Source organism: Hyla sarda, chromosome 6, assembly GCF_029499605.1.
Source record: "Hyla sarda isolate aHylSar1 chromosome 6, aHylSar1.hap1, whole genome shotgun sequence".
NCBI lineage: Eukaryota > Metazoa > Chordata > Amphibia > Anura > Hylidae > Hyla > Hyla sarda.
In genome coordinates this window covers 239,770,156-239,792,997 of record NC_079194.1, presented here as the reverse complement: position 1 = coordinate 239,792,997, position 22,842 = coordinate 239,770,156, and the positions used below count along the sequence as shown (strand labels likewise).

The following is a 22,842-nucleotide window of genomic DNA, read 5'->3' as shown; positions in this document are numbered from 1 at the left end:
GAGATAGATAAATAGATAGATATGAGATAGATAAATAGATAGATAGATATGAGATAGATAAATAGATAGATAGATAGATATGAGAGATAGATAGATAGGAGATAGATAGATTGATAGTCACTTTGGGGAGTGGGACCCCTGACCCGGGACCTCTCTACTGCTTGCACCCACTATCATCAGCCAAGGTTGTGCTGCTAGGTTTACATCTTTTGCTAGATAGATAGATAGATAGATAGATAGATATGAGATAGATAGATATGAGATAGATAGATAGATATGAGATAGATATGCGATAGATAGAAATGAGATAGATAGATAGATGGATAGATAGATATGAGATAGATGATAGATAGATAGATAGATATGAGATAGATGATAGATAGATAGATATGAGATAGATAGATATGAGATAGATAGATATGATATAGATAGATAGATATGAGATAGATAGATATGAGATAGATATGATATAGATAGATAGATATGAAATAGATAGATAGATAGATATGAGATAGATAATATATAGACAGATAGATATGAGATAGATATAGATAGATAGATATAGATATGAGATAGATAGATTGATAGATAATATATAGACAGATAGATATGAGATAGATAGATAAATAAATACATACATAGATAGATAAATAAATAAATAGATACATAAATAGATATAAATAGATAAATAAATATATAAATAGATACATAAATAAATAGATAAATAAATATAGAAATAGATAGATGCTACAACATAGAAGTCAGTGGCAAGAAAACCATCATACTGTGTATAAATAGCGCTGCTGCACAGTCGCCCTTTGCTCTTTCCCTGCGTATTAGAATCGAAGCCCTTATGTGAACAGACACAATCGTCTAGAGCTTTTTGTCACGTGACAGTAGCGCATTCTCTTTACGGCGTTCTATGCTCCAGGTAGAGCGACTCTATGGTTCCTAAGCCCTCCCATCGACGTCACGGCACCTCCGGCCACAGCCGTTAGGATTTGAACGGTTTGGGCGGGAGAGGAAGGAGCAAGCTCCGGTGCCGGGGAGACAGGGACACGGGAAAGACACCGCAACGGGGAACGTGTGACTCGGGAGACCGGACCCGGGAGAGGTGAGGAGCCGCGGTTGTTAAACGCTCTTCTTGCCTTAGAGTAGAGAAGTCTATTTCTAGTGTCCTCCTTGTTTTCAGCCGCCATGTACACGGGGGTGTAAACTAGTGGCGCATCTGGGGTAACCGGACAGCCCGCCGGCCCGCCGCTCCCCTCACACTAGGTAACCTTTATATTGGCTGTAGTTGTATCCATGTAGGACTGCTGCTTATATGGAGGATTCATAGTGTATTGTGTTTTTATTTTTATAACTGTTTATTTTATAAGTTTACACAATGTATAAACAACAAATAAAAATACATACATATAAAGTGAAATGGTATACACCAATAGCTTATGTAACAATGTTTTAAGAGAAGTGCAGTGTTTTCCAACCAATGTGCCTCCATCTGCTGCAAAAACTTCAACTCCCAGCATGCCCTGGCAGCCTTTTCTTGTCTGGGCATGCTGGGAGTTGTAGTCTTGCATCAGCTGGAGGCACCCTGGTTGGGAAACACTGCACTAGTGTCTCCTCCAGCAGACTTTACATGGCAGCACTTGTTATATTTCCTATGTTCTGACCAGTGGAGCAGGTTTCTTTCTATCTGTTTTTATTTGTAACATACAGACTGCTAGCTGTCTCTCACACTTGTGACTATAGTGGACTTACTGTAGTTTCCCTCCTCTAGAGCAGTGATCTTCAAACTGTGGACCTCCAGATGTTGCAAAACTACAACAGCCGTTGGCTGTCCGGGCATGTTGGGAGTTGTAGTTTTGAAACAGCTGGAGGTCTGCAGGGTGAAGACCACTGCTCTAGAGCAATGGGCTCCAAATGTTGCAAAACCACAACTCCCAGCATGGCTGGACAGCCAACAGCTGTCCGGGCATGCTGGGAGTTGTGGTTTTGCAACATTTAGAGACCATTATATAGGTATACTAAAGGTTTTTTGGTGTCACTGTTGCGGTCACCTGTCTGCTCTTAGTACTGTGTAATGTTTTTACAGCCTTTAGTCAACAAACATTTGTTACTTCTATTTCCTTCTTATCCTACTGTCTGTACATCACTGTGTAAACATTAGAGATGCACAAATCAGATTTTGTTTGAAACTTCCCAATTCATATTTGCTACAATGTAAACCTGTATGTAGGGATCGACCTATTATCGGTTTGGCCGATATTTACCATTTTCTAGGTTATCGGTAACGGTAATTACCTTGCCGATAATGCGGGCGCTTTAAATCAATGAACTGCAGCGGCTTTTGCGGGTCCATAGACAACCATCGCTGCCCGCTTCTCTCCCCCTGCCTGTCCTGAGTCCAGCCACTGCCGCTTGCCTCCCCTGCCTATCGTCTGGCCAGAGACCGCCATTGCCTCCCCATCCCTGGTTTTATAATTACTTGTTCCCGGGTCCGCGCTACTTCTGGCACCTGCGGCGTCCTGAGCTGTTGCTGTGCTCTGCGCGATGATGAGTCGCAATGACAACGCGACGTCACTGTCCATGGCCCGGCGCACAGTGACAGCTCAGGACTCCGCCAGAGCCAGAAGTAACGCGGATCCTGGGAATAGGTAATTATAAAACCAGGGATGGGGCAGCGGCGGTCTCTGGCCAGTGGATGGGCAGGGGAGGCAAGCGGCGGTGGTTGGACTCGGGACCAGCAGGGGGAGATAAGTGGGTGGCAGTGGTGGTTGGACTCGGGACCCCAGGACAGGCAGGGGGAGAGAAGCCAGGGAAGGGGGGAATAAAATGCACAGAATATCGATATAAGTTATCGGCCATCGGCCTGATTATTAGTTATTGGTATCGGCTTAAAAAAAAAAAAAGCTCAATATCAGTCGATCCCGACTTGTATGTATTTTTGTCCCTGCTCCTATACACGGAGCAAACTTTATGTAAACCTAGAAGCAGTATGCATCGCCATTTACGCTTACTACATTCGCTGGAGCTCTGCATCAGCCTCGGATACTAGATTGGCGCTCCATGGTGGGAATTTACCATGGTATTATGGTGTTTTGTCACAGTTGCTGTTTAGAGGCTTTTCTTTTCAAATTTTGTAAACTTTCTAAAACTGTTTAGATAATAATTCTTTAGATAGCGCACACAGATTCCTCAGCACTGTACAGTCAAATTGATAGTCTGGTTCACTTTTTGCAGTGGTCTTGAACTTATCATAGCGATTTGGCGTAACTGTGTAGGGGTATATGTAGTGTTTTTAAATTTTTATTTTGTGTAGTGTTTTTAGGGTACATTCACACGGACGGGGGTTCACAGCAAGTTTTCTGCTGGGAGTTTCAGCTGCAGTAGAAAACTTGCTACATCTCAAACTTGCAGTGAAAAACTCACTGTAAACCCGCCTGTGTGAATGTATCCTGTACATTCACGTGGGGGCAAACCTCCAGCTGTTGCAAAACTACAACTCCCAGCATGTACAGTCTCAGTGCATGCTGGGAGTTGTAGTTTGCAACAGCTGGAGGCACACTAGTTGAGAACCAGTGTGCCTTCAGCTTTTGCAAAAACTAAAACTCTCTCAGCATGCAGTGGAAGCCGAAGGGCATGCTGGGACTTGTAGTTATGCAACAGCTGGAGACACACTTTTTCATAACTACATCTCTCAGACATGTCCAGACAGCCAAAGAGCATGCTGGGAGTTGGAGTCGTGCCTCCAGCTGTTGCAAAACTACAACTCCCAGCATGCCCTTTGGCTGTGCATGCTGAGAGTTGTTGCGAAGCAACAGGAGGCAAGCGGCGCTTACATCCTGTTGTTGGACCGCCACAGACTGCAGGGACCACCGTCACACTGGACCCCGTGTGAGCCTCCCCACACTGGCAATCACCTGCTGATGCCGCCCAACTGGATATTTTTTTTTTTTTTTTTTTTTTTTTTTTATCAATGCATGGGAGGCATACGATTAACTACTGTCCCATCATTATGCCAGTAGTCAGATAGCAAAAGCCTGTACCATTTTGACAGGATGCCAATATATATGTGCAATAGAAGGCCCAATGCTAGTGTGAATCCAGCATAAGTGTTTAAAAGGCTAGAAAAGGAGTTACCTCTGGTGTTGGTTGTTGAAGCAATGTGTCATGAAAATGCACCATGTGAACGCAGCGTAACTCATGTGGCAGACTGGCTTATAGTTTATAACCATATTGGACTTCTAACTCTTATTTCAATCCTGTGGGGAAATGACACATTTTATAGTCCTTTTTGTGCAGTGGTCGGTTGCTCAAATATTTGCACCTTTTTGGTTTATTTGTCAGGCCAAGTGGGTGGGGCCCAGAGGCCTGTCACATTTACTTTGCTAACGTAAATCATAGCTGAAATCTGCCAACTTGTTTTTATGTGGATTGTATATCTTTTAAGACTGTTGTAGGTCTTCAGATTTTATAATTTTGCAACCACCATCTGATTTGAAGGTTCTGTATATCACCTATGTAAGTAGAGAGTTAGAATGCTCCAAGCACTATTCAAGACTTTTTGGCACTGCTTCAAAGGGCTATGACTGGTCCATGGGGACCAATTCTTTTACCTCCATCATGTAAATATGCACAGGGGGACTTTCTATGGATACATATGGCATATGTGCTGGGAGCACAGTTTAAACTTTAGGTTGCCTGAGGCCTTATAGTTCCATACAAAACTGATCCTTATTTCAGCCGCATGCATGAGGTCTAAGTTATGTTCCTAATTTTGTACAGGTGCCACAATGACCGATCCGGAGAGCCTGTCGCAGCTTTTGCAGGTTTGTGCCCGCAAGACAGAAGACTTTGTTCGTCTTCTAGATAGCAAGCACATGGTATGGCTTATGGAAATAGAAGAAGCGGCCAGAAAAATGTTCAGCAGGTGAGTTCAACTGCTTGGGATCACAACTCGATACTAATTTGCAGATCTATGTTAAAACAAATATTAAATGTGGGATACCATGGTGGGTGTGTAATATACCCACATAAACAGTGCACTATGTTCCAGATGCATCTATACCACAACAGATGCACCAAACCCACCAAGTTCATTAGATTGAACTTAAATAACTTTTGGCTACATTTGCGCTACATTTGTTATTTCTGAGCCCAGACACGTGATATGTTTTGAGTGCATCAGCTCACCCCGGCTGTGGTTGCAAGTTATAAGCCAGGGAGTTTCTCAGCAGCATTCGCCTCACTCCCCCACTGTGGGTCAAATCTGACTTTTCACTATAAAAGTCTATGCTGCAAGGTTGGATCTGGCAGATGTCTGAAGTAGAGCTTGTTGCCACAATCAACTAGTGGTTGCAGCAGGTCTCAGGAGTGAGAGCCTGTGTGATCAAAAACAAAAAACACTTGACATGTTTTTTGTTTTTTAAATAAATGATGGTAACCCTTTGATGGGGTTATCTGAAAAGCATGTATTATACATATCTGCCCCGGAAAGAGGGCAATGAATAATAAGAAAACCTTAAGTTGCTTGCTTCCTTGCAACTGCCAGTATTGCAGAGCTCTGGTCCCTGCTGTGTTGCATTTCTGGGTGTAGGGTTATGACGTCATATGCCCACTCAGCCAGTGTGTAGTGACCGGAGCTCTGTAATATTGGCAGCGGAGAGGGAGCCTGTCACATTAACTATCACTTATTAATGAAAACCTGCTCATTCTGGTCTAAGTAGTCATGGGCAATCCTGCTTTGAGATTGACAGCTATCTGTATGTGTGTTAGTGGGCTTAGACATCCAGTGGGTAGTGATTGATCTCTGCACGCAGTAAAAGATGGTAATCTGTGAGGAGACCTTTCACTGGACTAAGCCAAGAATTAGCGGAGACTTAAACATTTGTGGGACAGATTCAGTAGAACAAGTAATGTATTTATGCATCAATGTGCTTAGCTCTTCTTGCTGTATTCCATGCTTCCTGCAAATTAGCATTTTCAATGGGACTGGTTCCCTGGGGGCAACTAAACTGTTTCTGATAAATTATCAGAGTAGTATACATATAACAATTCTTAGTGCTTGGACTAATGCTGGATGGTTTCTAAATGCCTGCTATTTCTGCCATCAGTGATTTCACTGCTGAGCCAGAGCTAATGCCAAAGACACCATCTCAGAAAAGACGTAGGAAGAAGAGAACATCAATTGTGCCAGATGAAAATAGAGATCCCAGTGGACGCAGGTAAGAGAAGTAGTAACAATGTCCTATGACTGAATACAGGGGGGGGGATTTATATTCCTCAATGTATCCCATTGGTTCTCATGTCTTTAATGTATTGTTTGTGCAGGTTATCTAGGAGAAGAAGCAGTGCCAGCTGGAGCACATCAGTACGCAGATTGTCTTCGCGACATATGACTAAACCACTTGAAACATCCATTATAGAAGAGTCTGAGCAGCGGCCTAAGAGAGTGACAAGAGCCAAGGCACAAGCCAGTATAGTGTGCATGCCAGTATCTGAGAAACCACTTGAAGAACTCCCATCAAATATGCCCAATGACCGTCTTCTGCAGGTGAAAATTAGCGCAGAAGAGCGTCGTAGTGCGGAGGTGCAGCTCTTAAACTCTGTGGAGAAAAATCCTGCCTTAGAAACTGTTGTTCCAACTTCTGCTGCCCCTCCTATTCCTTTTGCTCCTCCAGCAATCACTGCTAGTGAGTCGTCAGCTCCTGTCACCCCTCAAAAAAATGATCGCACTGCAGCCAAATTAAAGATTGCCGACAGTTCCACACCTAAGAAGGCAGCTGTTAACGGATCAATAGATCTAACACTTGATTCTCCTCAGCCTGTTGCACAAGCTGCCAAGGAGCTAGCACTGGAACTGTCAAACTACAGTGTGACACCCACAGGGTCAAAATCTGACCGTCGCTCTGTACGCCGCAGTATTGTTGGAAGGAAATCAACCAGCCATCGAACATCGCTGGCTCACCAGTACTCTCTGGCTAGCAAGCGTGAAAGTATGACAAGAGAATCTGTGCGTAAATCCATCCGCCGATCAGTTTCACGGAAGAAAGCGTCAGACATATCCTCCTCTTCCAGCTATAAAAGCTGTAAGTGCCTCAAAAACAATGCAGAATTAACTGTTTGTAGGTTTGTTGAATTTTAACGCTTTAATTGTTTTTTCTTGTGTCCCTTCAGACCAGAGCTCTATAGAAGTAGTGGATGAAGAAGTCACTGTAAAAATCAAGTAGGAACTATTTTACTCTGTCATCATTAGCATTATAGAATATGAAACATACTTGTTGACTAGTCAAGAGGCAATGTGTTAGGAGGCATTCACACCACATTTCCACTTTCAGGAAGGCTTATGGGCAAGAGAAGTCCCTTGGAATGAACCATGGTCTGGTGCAGTTTTTAGTCCGGGCCAAAAATATGGTCGGAAAATTACTCGACCGGTGTCACTAACAGCAGTCGGCTTATTGTAACGAATGGGGAACGGCTGCCTTGTGAATGCATCTTTAAAGCTATACAAAGTTGTCACTGCAAAGCTTGATATTATAGAGGTTTAGAATTCAGTATCCATTGCTTTTAACACTATGCCATAACATAACTTATAGGTATAGTATACAGTGATCCCTCAACTTACAATGGTTTCAACATAAAATGGACCATTGTAACTTGAAACTAGACTCAACATACAATGTATGGACAGTCCAGATCTGTGATGCCTGGAAGAACTGACCAGTCAGAATGGCCATTTTACTGGTAAAACTCCTGTATTACTGAAGTGTATGCACTGACTGTCTGGTAGCGCCCCCTACAGTACATGGAGGTATTACATGTTCTGTACTCTTTACCTGTACCAGGGATAGCTGCTCCTTTGGACACCAGGTGTTACTTTTTTAGGACAATGTATACTGTACAGGACCCTGAGGACCGGAGCTTCTTCTACATAGACCAGCGTTTCCCAACTAGGGGTCCTCCAGCTGTTGCAAAACTACAACTATGTCCAGCACGCCCGGACAGCCTTTGGCTGTCCGGGCATGCTGCGAGTTGTAGTTTTGCAACGGCTGGAGGACCCCTAGATGGGAAACACTAACATAGACAGTGATTTACAGCTCCCAGCAGATCCTTCTTACTTTTATATGTAAGGATTTGCTTTATCTATATTAGTTATCTACTTATTTTTCTTTAATCCTCACTTTTTCCTATTTTTGGATGACATTTTGGGGCTTCAGAACCAATTACCAGGTCTCCATAGAGTTATGGTCTCAACATACAATGGTCGTCCTGGAACCAATTAATATTGTAACTTGAGGTACCTTGCAGAGTTGTGATCTCTAAACACTCTTATGTGCACTTCACTTGCTCTTGCCCATAAGCCTGGCTCCATGAGTCAGCCAAACATATTGGTTTCCATATACTGTATACCCCCCCCCCCTTTAATTATTAGGAAAAACACTTCTGGGAAGTGCAGCTATGCCTCTATCTGGTAGTTAAGCAACAAATCACTCCATTAAACCATATCATTGTATAGTTACACATGTTGACATTGAGCTTCGATTTTATAGACTTTACAGAAAATGTGATTTAGTCATCCTTTTTCACTTTTTTTATTTCTTTACAGACCAGAAACTACTGAACCTGTTGAGGAGGTAAGGAAGAAGCTATTATTGGATAACCTATGCAGAAATTACTTGGGTGGATAGAGGTAGTTTATTTACAAAATGTATTACTCTATGCTCTGTAATGTATTGTTACATTATTGAGCAAGGTTTATGTTGTGTGATGGGACGTCACAACCTCAATTCTGTTTTTGTGCTGCTGAAATACTTCACGGGATAGTCTAGTCTGGATTAACTTGTATTCGTCTCAGCTGTTAAATGGCTATACAATTTCTTAATGCAAACAGAGTTTACATTCACTGAAGGCAAATAACTTTACTATATTTGTTATATTGTTGCTTCAATTCTTTACCAATAAAACGTATGTTTGCTACTATTCCAGGCTTCAGAAAACCCTAGACGTTCCCTGCGAACGCGGGCTTTTAACAAGATTGCCATCAGCAACCTGCCTGAGACTGAGCCGCAACAGATGAAGACTAGGCAGTCATCAACTGCTGGTTGGTTTAATTTGTCAGAGTAATGCACCCTTTATAATGTAGTGTTTTTTAATTTTTTTAAATGCAACGTTATGCTCCAAAATATTGATGATCAAACCAATTCTTTTTTTTAAACTATTACTTATTTTTATATTGTGCCCACAGAAGCTGTTCCTGATGGTGATGATCAAACAATAAGGTAACTATGCCTGTGATACTATTTACTTATATTGACTGCTAATTACTAGTAAAAGTTGGTGAGGTCATGGTAGGCTATAGACTTTGAGGTTTGTCCTGAATGTGCTGTTTAGCCTCTTAAGGACAAAAGGGTGTACCTGAAAGCTCTTGTCCCGCTCCCCTTCTATGACGCATACTCAGGAGCTGAACGAGCATCATAGCGGGGTGGTCCTGGCGGCTGTATGCCGCCAGGACCCGTGGCTAATGGTGGACATAAACGATCGCGGTGATGCCCAGCATTAACCTCTTAGAAGCGGCATCTAAAATATATATTTCTCTATCAGCTCCATTGGGGGACACATACCGTGGGTGTATTTTGCTGTCTCTAGGAGGTGTGACACTATGGTAACAAAAAAAGTCGGCTCCTCCCAGCAGGATATACCCGCCTTCAGGCTCTGAGCTATTCAGTTTTCTTTTCCGTTTTCAGGTGGGGACTCAGGAACTGCGGTTCACTGTTTCCCCATTGCGAGTGAGGGGGCACAGACATTGCATATATGCGCCTGGGTGGTACCTCATGGGTCCGGGTCCCCCTATGTCTCTGCTCGCCTCGCTCGCGCATAGAAGCTAGGCGTGATGCAGGGACCATAAGCTGGCTGAAGACTTAACTGAAGACTCCATTCATTAGGTAAGTTCTTCTGACTGAGGTAAGTACTTCCCCCCCCCCCCCCCCCCTTTTTTTTTTTTCTTCCCCCTCCATAGGTACGGAATCGCAACCTCTGGGGACCCCCTGTTTTTGGCCCACCCTCAGTTTTATGGGGCTGCATTTTACAGGGGCTGCATCTTTTTATTGGGGGGAGCAGTGGCACCTAAGGGGGCATATATTACAGGGCACTTTACTTCTGGGGGCACTTTATTTTACTATGTGTGTGTGTGCTTGGTGCAACTACTTCAGCGCCTTATATGCGGCTGTCTGCTTGCTTTCGCTTGACTTCAGCACCTTATCCGCGGCTTACAGCCGCGTCGTCGTTTCGAGCTTATTTTCACTTTTGTCGGCCGGCGTTTAGGCCGCCCATTCTATTCCCCCGAGCGCTAAGCGGACTGGACATGGCGCTCGGGACAAGGAGCGGGCACCATTACAGTCCTTCTCGGCCGGTCTTAGCTCTGCCCACAGGGCTGGGAGCTTCCAGGGGCACGAAACAGCCCCCAATCAGCACCGTGGGCGCGATTTTCACAATGTTGGGGCCTGTTACTGGGTGCCTTACTTTGGGCACGCCCCTCCCTTTCTATTGGCTGGTCTCTTTTAGTCTCCTTAGCTGCACGAAGTGAGTTCTCACTGCAGCTGACAGGGGACACAGACCAGGGTGAGAAGGCTAGTCCCTCTCTCTATCCCTTTTTCCACCATTATGTCCGCTCCCAGAGCTGTTCCTCCCTCCCTCTAGTCAGAAACCTGGAACATTAGTGACTTATTTTTGTAAGCACTGTAATACCAAGATTTGTGGCCCCGGAGGGGTCTTCCCTGCGTGGGACCTCTGAGAGGGCCCGCTCCTCGTTCATGCTTCACGCTCTTACAAGCGTACTAGGTCGTCTGACTCTTCAATTGAGTTTTTTCAGATAGACGTGGGCGTTCCCCTCGTGGTTCCCCCCCCCCCCTTTCATCTGGGCACGAACGTCACTCCTCCAGAGGACGTTCTCGGATTCGCCGCTCTGCTACGCCAGAGCTGCGTACCCGGTCAGGGTCGCCCCCCTCCAGGACTGCCTCTTCTCATTCACTTCCCCTGGTGGATGAGGCTTCCGAGCCGGCATCTGACTCAGAGGACCGCTCGGACTCAATTGCAACGGTGAACTCATTGGTGGACCCAGGATCTTCGGATGTCTATCCAGAAGTATCCTTTCATCGTGCTAAGCCAGCACCTCAAAGGTTCAGCTCTCACGCTGACTTTGACGCTATTCTGGAATCTGCATGGAAACATCCAGACGAGGTTCCCGGGAATCAAGACAATCCAAGAACGTTATCCATTTGTCAAGGACCTTGTCGCTAAGGTGGCTTCCCCTCCCTCAGTGGATCCACCAGTCTCCCGGATCTCTGGGGCGACTACACTGCCTCTGCCTTCAAGGATTCCACGGACAAGAAGGTAGAATCCTTAGTGAGGTTTGCTTCTGAAGCAGCTGGCTGTTCTCTTCTTCCCATCTTCGCCTCGACATGGGTGTCCAAGGCCCTGTTGGAGTGGTGCCAAAAGCTCCATCAGGATATCTTAGGGGAACATTTTCGGGGTTTCTATTCAGATTTTTTGTGGTCCCAAAGATGGACGGTTCTGTGCGACCAATCCAACCGTCACCTTCTCTTCCACCACTTCAGAATGGAATCTCTCTCCGTTCGGTGGTGGCGTCCCTGGAACAAGGGGAGTTACCTTCATCGGTGGACATCAAGGATGCCTACCTCAATGTGCCAATATTTCCGGGCCATCATCGGTACCTCCGCTTGCGGTTCCGGAGGGGCACTTTCAATTCGTAGCCCTCCCCTTTGGTTTGGCCACGGCTCCTCGGTCCTTACAAAAATCCTTGCGCCAGTGTTGGGCCTGTTTGGTCGAGGGGAATCTCGGTGATATCCTATCTGGACGACCCTCTCATTAAGGCTCCGATCAGAGCCCAGAGTCTGGAGAATCTGGACGTCACTCACCACTCTGACTCTCTTCGGGTAGATGGTCAACTGGGACAAGTCAGTCTTCTGTCCTACCCAGTCTCTAACCTTCATGGGACTTCGATTCGACGGCCTCTGCCCGCATTTGTCTTCCGCTGGACAAAAGTCTGGTGCTTTGGTCGGGGGTCCGCTCCCTTCGGACCCAGGTGTCAGTCTCCATCTGCACAGTATGGATGTCCTGGGTTGGGTGGTGGCAACTATGGAGGCCGTACCCTTCAACTGGCGATTCTCTCGATGGAACAGGTCTCCTCTGTCCCTCGATCGTCAGATTGTTCTCCCTCGTAGGGTCCGTCAGTCTCTGCTCTGGTGGCTCCGCTCCCCCCTTCTTCTCCAAGGGCGATCATTTCTTCCCCCTTCTCTGGCAGGTTGTTACAACGGTTGCCAGCCTGTCGGGCTGGGGCAGCGTGTTCAGGGATTGGACGGTCCAGGGACTCTGGTCTCCCCTGGAGACCCCTTTTTCCGATAAACATATTGGAATTACGGGCTATTCTTCTTTGTCTTCTTCATTGGGAGTCCCGTCTTCAGTCTCGTCCTGTCCGCATTCAGTCGGACAACCCCATGGCCGTGGCGTACATAATCGACACACATTCTGGGAGTGTTCAGCTGGGAAGCGGACTTCCTCAGTCGGTCCTCACCCGACCCCGGCAAGTGGTCTCTTCATCCGGAGGTCTTCGCGCAGCTCTGGGGCTTCCGGACGTGGACCTCTTCGCGTTCCGGCTCAATTGGAAGATCCTTCCGTTTGTGTCCAAGTTCCGGGACCCTCAGGCTCTGGACGTGGACGCCCTAGTGATTCCTTGGGCGGGGTTCGCCCTACCTTATCTGTTCCCTCCTCTTCCACTTCTTCCTAGGGTGCTGAGGAAGCTCAAGGCAGAGGACATCCTCGCCTTTCTGGTAGCTCCAGATTGGCCCCGAAGGTCGTGGTACGCCGACGTAGTCAGGCTTCTGGACGACGCTCCTCTGCGCCTTCCGCTCCGCCTGGTCCTACTCTCTCGGGGGGGGGGGGGGGGGGCCTCTTGCCACCCCAATTTATAGTCGCTGCATTGGTTGGCGTGGCGGTTGAGACCGCGGTTTTGAGGGCCTGCGGGTTCTCTTCCCAGGTCATTCACACTATGTTCTAGGCTCGTAAGCCCTCCTCCGCACAAATTTACCACCGTACTTGTTTTTTTTTTTTTTTTTTTTATTGAAGCTCAGGACTTCTCCCCGGTGACCTTCTTGGTTCCCCGCCTTCTCATCGGTCACCTTCTCCCCCTTAGGACTTGAACTTGGTTCTGAGTGCTCTCCAGGGTGAACCCTTTGAGCCCCTTAGAGAGGTGTCTCTCCGCCTCGTTTCTTGTTGCTATCACCTCCATCCGGAGAGTGTCTGAACTGGCAGTTCTTTCCTGCCGTTCTTCATTTCTGGTGATCCACCAGGACAGGTCGTTTTCCGGCCAGTTCCTTCCTTTTTGCCTAAGGTGGTCTCGGTCTTTCATCTCAATGAGGACTTTGTCCTCCCGTCCTTTTGTCTGGCTACTTCTCATTATAAGGAGAGTTTACTACACAAGCTGGCTGTAGTTTTGGGCTGTTCGGTCTTATCTCTCATCACGTCTTCTTTTTGTCAGTGTGATTCCTTTTGTCGTCCTTACGGAAGGTCGTCGCAAGGGACAACTTGCTTCCAAGGCCACAATTTCTCGGTGGATTTGGTCCGCCATTCCGGAAGCCTATCGCTGCAAGGGGATGATTCCTCCTTTCAGGGTTGTTGCTCATTCCACACGTTCTGTTGGGCTTCCTGGGCTCTCCAGAGTAGAGCTTCGGCCTCGCAGATTTGCAGGGCGGCTACTTGGTCGTGTTTGCACACTCTCTCGAGGTTTTACAGAGTTCATACTTTTGCATCGGATGATGCTAGTCTGGGTCGTAAAGTGTTGCAGGTGGCAGTGGATCGGCCGTCTGACTACTTATCTGCCCACCCAAGGGATGGCTTAGGTACGTCCCACGGTCTGTGTCCCCCAATGGAGCCGATAGAGAAAAGGAGATTTTTTTTTTTTTTTTAACACTTACCGTAAAATCTCTTTCTCGAAGGATCCATTGGGGGACACAGCTCCCGCCCTTTTTTTTTTTTTTTTTTTTTCTCTTCTGGTTCTCGGTCAGTTTGGGGTTTTCCTTTGCCCTATTGGTCTCCTCCTATTGCTCTGGAACTTAAACTGAATAGCTCAGAGCCTGAAGGCGGGTATATCCTGCTGGGAGGAGCTGACTTTTTTTTTGTTACCATATTCACACCTCCTAGAGACAGCAAGATACACCCACGGTCTGTGTCCCCCCAATGGATCCTTCGAGAAAGAGATTTAACGGTAAGTGTTAAAGCTGTTTTTTTTTTTTTTTTTTTTTTCCCAGCGGTGCCGATTGTGCAAACTGCATTTTCACCCGATCAGCTGAGGACTGCAGGAGGGCCCTTACCTGCCTTCTCACCGTTCAATCGGTAATCCAAAGCTCCAGTCGGCTATGGCAGACTGGAGCAATGGAGCACAGAAATCACTGATCTATGCTATGGCGTAGCATTAAACAGAGTATACAATCTGAAGATTGCATGTAATAGTCCCCTATGGGAGACTATAAAATAGTGTGTGTGTGTGTGTGTGTGTGTGTGTGTGTGTGTGTGTGTGTGTGGTGTAGAAAAAAACAATTGCGTATTTGCGATCAAAAAGACCCATGAAAACCAAAAATGGTACTGACTAAATCAAGATCACCGCGCAAAAAAAGTTAGCCCTCATGCAACCCTGTATATGGTAAATAAGTTATAGGGGTCCGAAGAGGACATTTTTAAATGTTTTCGTACAAAAAGTTTGAAAAAAATTCAAAGTAAAACCTATATAACTTGGGTATCCTTGTATTCGTATGGACCTTCAGCATAAAGAGTCAAATTTTTTTTCCGAAAAGTGCACTGTGTAAAAGCGGATGCCCCCAAAAGTTACAAAATAGTTGTTTGCGAATTTTATTAATTTTTTTAAATTTACATTAGATACTTGGTTTTTTACTTTGCAATGGTAACTCGTTTATGAAGTGCAACTTTTCTTTAAAAAAAAAAAAAAAAAAAAAAAAAGGAATCAATTGCCTTACTTTGATGCAGGAGGAAGAGTTACAAACGTGCTGTGGATGAGCTGTCTGACCAGTCCAGTGATGAGCAGGTGAACTCCCCTCCCAGAAAGAAGACTCCATCTCCTCCATGTCCACCAAGCAAAGTAAGTTTGTCAAATGACATGTTCTTAGGCTGTAGTATAGAAACATTTAACTTTGTCTTGTTTTTAATTGTTTTATCTTTTTAAGGTTATAAAGCCGCCTCCTGCTCACTTGAAGACTTTCCTGCATACAGTGCAGAAAAATCAACTGCTAATGATGACACCTGGATCTATTGGGAAAAGTCTAATTGCAAAATCCTTTATAAAGCGCAACACTCCTCTCAAAGTAGACCCCAAGGTATGTGAATCTTAACATCCTGTTGCCAAAAAACTGACTTGCACATGTTAACCTCTTAACCGCTAATACAGCTTCACAGCAGTCAATAAGGGTAATTATTCTAGCCTACGGTGCTAGGCTCTCTGTAATAGGATTGTGGGAACTCTGCTGTTAATATGGTAACTGGTCTCCTGCTGTAACTTTTTAGGAGTGGGGAAACCCTCTAGGTAGGTTAACCCTTCACTTGCATGTGATGTGTTACTTTACCTGCAGGCCATGGTTGTCTGTGTGCCCAGCTATGCTGTTTAGCATAGCCAGGTACATTGACTGTCGTCATTATGATGACTAGAGAACTAGTGCAGTGTATTATACCAACAATTAGGCAAATATAAGTTATGGATCTCGTAATGTGGCAACACTAAACTTTTAATTTATTTATTTTTTTATTTTTTTTTTAAAAGGTTTCTAGTATGGCAATAAAAAAAATATTTTTGGTATGGTTTTAACCAGTAGAGGACATGCGGCATACATGTACATCGTGGTGCCCTGGATCTTAGGGCACATCCCTTTTAGATGCCGTGATAATACCGGTCACAGCAATTGAGGTATAGCGGAGCTTTATATTACACATAAGACCATCTGTGATTAAATCGTAGTGGTCCAAAGTATGAAGATGCCTGGTGGAGATTCACTCACCTGCTGTGGCCAACTACTGCAGTTATCTTCTTTGGTCTGCCTTCTAGTAGACCAGATAAGTAGATCGCAGAGAGAAAAACACACACACAAAATATGGTGGCGTTAGAGTACAACTTGTCCTGCAAAAAAGTCCTCCTATGGCTCTGTGGACAGAAGTAAAGTTAAAGAACTTGAAAGGTGACAGTAGAAAGATGTTGGGCATTAAGTCCAAAAGGCATTTCAGGACAAGGGGTTATCCAGGAATATAAAAACACAGCTACTTTCTTTCAAAAACAGCTCCCAGTCTTTCTCCAGGATGGGTGCGGTTCTGCCGCTCAGTTCCATTGAAGTGAATGGAGCCAAGTTGTAATACCACACAAAACCTGAGGACAGACGTGGAGCTGTTTTTGAAAGAAACTAGCTGTGTTTTTTCTGTTCCTGGATAACCCCTTTTAATACCCCTTTAACTGTTTGAGAGTCTTCCTAATTTACTAAGGACACTAGGCAGGAAGTACTATAATATTGAAAGAGTAACCTTGTAAAAAAAAAAAAAAAAAAATGGTTAGATATATAAAAACTTTATATAAATTTAATTTTTATTTTTTTTTCTCTCCTTGTCTTGTGCTATTGTCAGACTGAAGTAAGTAAATATTAGCTCTTAAAGATTTCACTGGTGGTTGTAAACATATTGTTTCAGGGTGAGGGAGGTGCTGGTTACTCACAAGGCTTGGTACAGGTGTTCTGTTTTTTTGAGGGTGTACCCACACATGACTAAAATCTATTTGCCACATTTTTTGCTTTATTACATTGCTAGTGATGAATTCCTTAAAGAATTATCATTCTGCAGGCTTAAAATCTGCACTGCATAGGACTGTACGTACAGATTATGTAATGTGTGGATAAATCTTTGTTAAAATCTCTCACTCTCCCACAAATCCTGTTAGTCTACTGCATTTACACTGTTTGGACGTGGCCTTACTGTTGGGAAAATGTATTTATGGTGGTGGTTTGGGTGTACGTTTTCATAAATCTGTTGCTAATTAATAGGAGAAGGAGCGCCAACGACAGGAAGCTCTACGCAAGAAAGAGGAGGCTGAACTTGTGCGCAAACAGAAGATAGAGGAGGGAAAGAAACGCAAACAGGAGGAGCTAAAGCTGTGAGTAATAACAGTGCTTTTACACTTATTTCTAGTAAACATCTACACTGAAGTATACATTTTTATATATATTTATGTTCTATACAGGAGGAGAGAAGAGCGTCTGCGTAAGGTTCTGCAGGCTCGAGAGAGAGTGGAGCAGTTAGAGGAAGAGAAAAAGAAGAAAATGGAGCAGAAATTTGCACAAATAGATGAGAAGAGTGAAAAGGTAAAAAAGAGAAATCCAACCTAAAGTACAAACATTGGGGGAGATTTATCACTACCTGTGCAGAGGAAAAGTTGCCCATAGCAACCAATCAGATTGCTGCTTTTATTTTGTAGAGGCCTTGTTAAAAATGAAAGATCTGGTTGCCATGGGCAACTTTATCTCTACACGTGTTTTGATAAATCTCCCCCATTGTCTCACAACTAATACACGTGTTTCTGGAGGTTCTCAGCTGTGATAACTTCTCATGGGGGAGATTAATAAGTGAAGAGCATAACACCAGACAGAAATGGATGCTTATAATGAACTTCTGTGAACATTTAATGGTCTATTTACAGTATCCTGTGCAGATTTGATGCTGCAGATCTGTGTTAAATGACTGAACACAGCTTTAAATCTGCGCTGAATACTTTACGTGTGAATACATCCTAAATGTTCAGGCCTCTCAGAAATCTTACCCTTTTTTCTTTATCACTTTATGGCAATAAATCCTTTCTGCAGTAAAACTCTTAAACTATGTTTTAGCTCGATCCCTGCCTTACTGTGTTCTAACTTACAGGTGAAAGAGGACCGCCTGGCTGAGGAGAAGGCTAAAAAGAAAATAACTGCTAAAAAACAAGAGGAGGTCGAGGGCAGGCGGCGACAAGATGAGGAAGCTCGGAAACTCAAAGCTAAACAGCTGGTGTGTTTGGTTAAAGAAATCACTTTTTTATTTTTATTTTTTTTTTTGTAGCGGCAGCTGATCTGTATCTTGAAATTTTCCAGGAGGAAGAGGAGCGTAGACACCAGGAACTTCTCCAGAAAAAGCGAGACGAGGAAGAACAAGAAAGGCAAAGAAAGTTTGCAGAGACCAAAAAAATCACTGATATGCGGCAAGCTGAACTGGAACGTGAAAGGCAACAAGCAGCTGAAAAAGAGCAGGAGCGTCTCAGAGCTGAAAAGTGAGTGACAAATTCTGCGACAACAGTGTGCAGGGTTATAGGGAACTATTTCATAGTAGCATAACCTATTTCTCATTTGTACAGGGAAAGGGAACGCATAGAAAAAGAGAGAGCACTCCAGTTACAGAGGGAACTAGATCGAGCAGCACAAGAGAAGGAGCAGCAGCGCAAAGAAGCAGAAGAGCGCAAGAGGAAGGTGAGCATAATATTTAGACCTCAGGTTGCATTCCTTGCTGTCCTCTTATGTCAAATAACCTAAAGTATTTTTATTTTATTTTTTTGTTAGGAGCAGCAAGAGAGATTGGAACAAGAGCGTCAAGAAAGGTTACGTAAAGAAATGGAGGCCAAGAAACTGGAAGCACAGAGATTGCGTGAGGAGCAGGAAAGAATTGCAAAGGAAAAGCAGACAGCTGCCAGTGTCCCTTCACTGAATGTAACTGTGGATATTCAGGTATGGAGGATATAATTGGGCAGTGTCTGGCACACATTTATCAAGTTGTGTAATTTTAGTCAGTGTCTTATGGTAGCTTTTTCAAATGGGACACATGCCGTGTCAAACTGGTGACCACACTGATCCTTCTCATTTCTACTGGTATGTCAAGAAGCCAGGGGAATGGCACTGTCCATTACTAAACATATAGGAGGAAATTGTCTAAAAAGACTGGTTGCTATGCAAAACAATCAGAGCTCAGATTTTTCTTTAACTACTGTAGTGAAATGAAAGCTGAACTCCAAAAGTGTGTTCAGCAGCTTTTGCCGCACATATATGGACATCTATCGTCTCTAACCCCATTGAGGCAAAGTCTACAGAGCACACATCTTCTGTAGTTTTTTGACAATCTATCAAAACCTGTGCAGAGGAAAAGCTACCCATAGCAAACAAATTACTGCTTTTACTTTTGAGAGGTCCTTTTAAAAATGAAACAAGTGATCTAACTGGTTGCTTTAGGCAACTGGTCAACTTTTTCTCTGCACAGGTTTTCATCTGCCCTATAGGTTTTAAAATTTGCAGTTGTTTCCTGTCAGGATATGGATGTGGAATCTGTGCCAATACCCAGTCAGAATCCATAATGTGTAAACATGGGCTTATATTATACCACTGTGCTGGCCTTTAAAAACACACTATTCTGCAGGAAAATGCTGAAACTTTACTATTGCATTCTTACTCAATAGTAAAATAAAATATTGCCTAACAGACTGGTCCCACACCCATTCCTTATGTATCCTTCATAGAGTAATCTTGTAAATTTCTTCTCACTGGTCCCATTTTGTAAGTTCATAAAACTGTGCCCATATGTGTTTTTTTTTTATTAGAAAAATAATTTTAAAAAAACTAGCAAACATAGACATGTGTAACATTTATAAAACATTGTTCTACTAACATTATTTACTTTGTTGCTAAACACATTTCTTTCATCACAGAACTCCCCAGCCTGTGAATCTTATGAGATGACTCCTAAGAGCTACAAAGCTCCAGTAGTTAAAATCAACGCAGATGACTATGGTATGGACTTGAATAGTGATGATTCCACGGATGACGAAAGTAAACCCCGTAAACCTATTCCAGCATGGGCCTCTGGTAGGTTATTAGTCATTGCTAGGTTTCTGTGCGCTTTATTTAACCCTTTAACGGCACGGACGTAAATGTACATCCTGGTGCAGTGGTACTTAACGCACCAGAACGTACATTTACATCCTATACATCACTGCGTGCATTATGCTCGGGTTATGCAGGGCAGGTCCCGGCTGCTGATAGCAGCCAGGGACCCGCCGGTAATGGCCGACATCCGGGATCGTGCGGGTGTCTGCCATTAACCCCTCAGATGCCGTGATCAATACTGATCCATCATCCAGAATGGCAGACTGAGGTCCCCTCACCTGCCTCCGCTGCATTCTATGGGTCTTCTGCTCTGGTCTGAGATCAGTGCTATGCCCTATGCATAGCACTAAACAGTAATAGCAATCGAATGATTGCTATAAATAGTCCCCTATGGGGACTATTAAAGTGTAAAAAAAGTCAAAAATAAAAGTTAAAATTTGAAAAATCCCCCCATTTAACTACATATTTGGTATTGCCGCGTCTGTAAATATCCAAACTATTAAAATGTTAGTTCTTGTACAGTGAATTTTAAGTCAAAAATGTCTGCTTTTTTTAAACATTTTATTCCAAATCAAATTGATAAATGTATTAAGTTATATATATGCAAATGTGGTATAAAATAAATTACAGATCACGGCGCAAAAAAATTACAGATCATGGCGCCGCTAATACGTAAAAATGAAAAAGTTATAGGTCAGCAAAATAGAGGGTTTTAAAATGTGTTTTTTTTTTTTTTTTAAATAGAAAAGTATGTAAATATGCGTATCGTTTTAATCGTATTGACCCACAGAATAAAGAAAACATGTGTATTTTACCGTAAAGTGTACAGCATGAAAACTAAACCTTCCAAAATTAACAAAATTGCGGTTTTCTTATCAATTTCCCCACACAAATAGTATTTTTTTGGGTTGCGCCATACATTTTTATGGTAACATGTGAGATGTCGTTACAAAAAGCAACTGGTCGTGCAAAAAACAAGCCTCATACTAGTCTGTGGCTGAAAATAGAAGTTATGATTTTTAGAAGGCGAGGAGGAGAAAACTGAAACGTAAACATAAAATTGTCTAAGTTATTTCAAACTTATTAATTTTTTTTATTTTCCTTTCTCCACCTTTTTTACACAGGAAATCAGCTTGGCCAAGCAATGTGCCAGCAGTATTACCATCCAATAGATGTGGAAAAATTTTATGGCACCATTGACAGCCCAAAATTGGAAGACATGTTTTATAAGAGCAAACCGCGATATTATAAGCGCACCAGTTCTGCAGTATGGCACTCTCCTCCACTAAACAGCAACAGACAGCATCTTGCTGTGGGCTTTGGGCTAAAGAAATACTGAGCTAAGGAACTGCAGGCTTGCCGGCCTATGCCTAAAACTACTGCACGCTGCTCTTAAAGTTCTGTTCGAACGTCAGTTTTATCTGTTTTATATGTAATGTTTTTTGTAACAGGCTCTTAGATATATATATGTATGGTAGGGACATCTCATTTTAAAAATAAAGATTCTTTAAGGATTAGTACAACTTCTGCAATTAATGAATAGTAAATTGATATTTATATTGATCGAGGGCTAATTAATAATGTATGGCAGCCCTACTGTTCATTGTGCATTAAGAGACTTCAATGCAGCACTGTTAGACATACATTCTGTCTAAATCTTGTACATATAACTGTAATAATTGGGTACTGGTCACGTGACTCTTGGTAATTTCAGACCTGCATCACTATGTTAAAACATTTGCTTTTGGTTAGTGGTTTGTATCACTTTTATTTAAATAAATCAGTAAAGGTCAACTGTATAAAATAGCTGATATCTAAATTGACTAATGTTTTCCTTTTTATACCTGATGCACCGTGCAGCCTTCAGATGGCCCGGATGTGCTATTTGAATGAACTGTAGCTAAATTTTGGCAAAATATGTTCATAAACTTTGCTTAGTTAAAGGTGTACGCCGCTGCTCAGCGTTTTGAATAAACTGTTCCGGACACTGGAGCCGGTAGTTTGTGACAACGTAGCCCTGCCCCCTCATGACATTACACCACACCCCCCCCAATGTAAGTCTATGGGGGGGGGGAACTATGATGTAACAAGCTACCGGCTCCAGCGTTCAGAACAGTTCAAAACGCTGAGCAGCGGAGTACCCCTTAAAGGGGTAGTCCAGTGGTGAAAAACGTATCCCCTAAGGGATACGTTTGAGATCGCGGGGGGGGGGGGGGTCCGACCGCTGGGGCCCCCTGCGATCTCTCTGTACAGGGGCCAGGCTCTCCAGCCAGATAGCGGGTGTCGACCCCAGCACGAAGCGGCGGCCGACACACCCCCTCAATACATCTCTATGGCAGAGCTGGAGATTGCCGAAGGCAGCGCTCCGGCTCTGCCATAGAGTTGTATTGAGGGGGTGTGTCGGCCGCCGCTTCGCGCGGCGGTCGACACGCCCCCTCCCGCGGGCTGTCGGGGCTCCGTACAGGAGATCGCAGGGGACCCCAGCGGTCGGACCCCCCCGCGATCTGCAACTTATCCCCTATCCTTAGGATAGGGGATAAGTTGTTCACCACGGGTCACCACTGGATTACTCCTTTAAGGGGGGGGAAATTCCATGAATAATTTTTATACAATAAGTTCAGCATAAACTTTTCTTTCCATGTCTCCTTCGTGCTGCTTCTGATACTCTGTCCATAACATCGCATATCTGCTTACTTTTTTGTAAATAGGCCCTTCATAAGGTTTGCTTATCTCTTTGACAGTGATTTCCGTTGGGTAAAACAATTACAGCTGAAATAAATCTTGGAAATACAGGGCACCCAATGTTCATATTTTGTTTAGGCCAATATAAAATAAGAAAAGCATACTCTCCTGGGGCTTCTGCTCAACCCTGTTTTCTGCT

The 22,842-nt window shown here is 43.9% G+C and overlaps 1 protein-coding gene across 2 annotated transcripts; it reads left to right on the top strand.

The window, feature by feature from the left end:
- Nucleotides 1–962: 962 nt before the first annotated feature.
- INCENP (inner centromere protein) lies at nucleotides 963–21,890 on the top strand. Of its 2 annotated transcripts, none has more exons than XM_056526766.1 (18): nucleotides 963–1,114; nucleotides 4,789–4,933; nucleotides 6,117–6,227; nucleotides 6,334–7,091; nucleotides 7,180–7,228; nucleotides 8,609–8,636; nucleotides 8,989–9,103; nucleotides 9,248–9,281; nucleotides 15,058–15,169; nucleotides 15,255–15,404; nucleotides 17,106–17,215; nucleotides 17,303–17,423; nucleotides 17,980–18,102; nucleotides 18,186–18,361; nucleotides 18,446–18,557; nucleotides 18,648–18,812; nucleotides 19,784–19,940; nucleotides 21,086–21,885. In XM_056526766.1, the coding sequence occupies exons 2-18, from the start codon at nucleotides 4,797–4,799 to the stop codon at nucleotides 21,298–21,300; spliced, it is 2,673 nt and encodes an 890-aa protein (XP_056382741.1). In that variant the 5' UTR covers nucleotides 963–1,114; nucleotides 4,789–4,796; the 3' UTR covers nucleotides 21,301–21,885. The 2 variants fall into 2 exon arrangements, with proteins under 2 accessions (XP_056382741.1, XP_056382742.1); XM_056526767.1 differs by lacking the exon at nucleotides 963–1,114 and adding an exon at nucleotides 1,253–1,275 and having other exon boundaries at nucleotides 21,086–21,890.
- The last annotated feature ends 952 nt before the right edge of the window (nucleotides 21,891–22,842 follow it).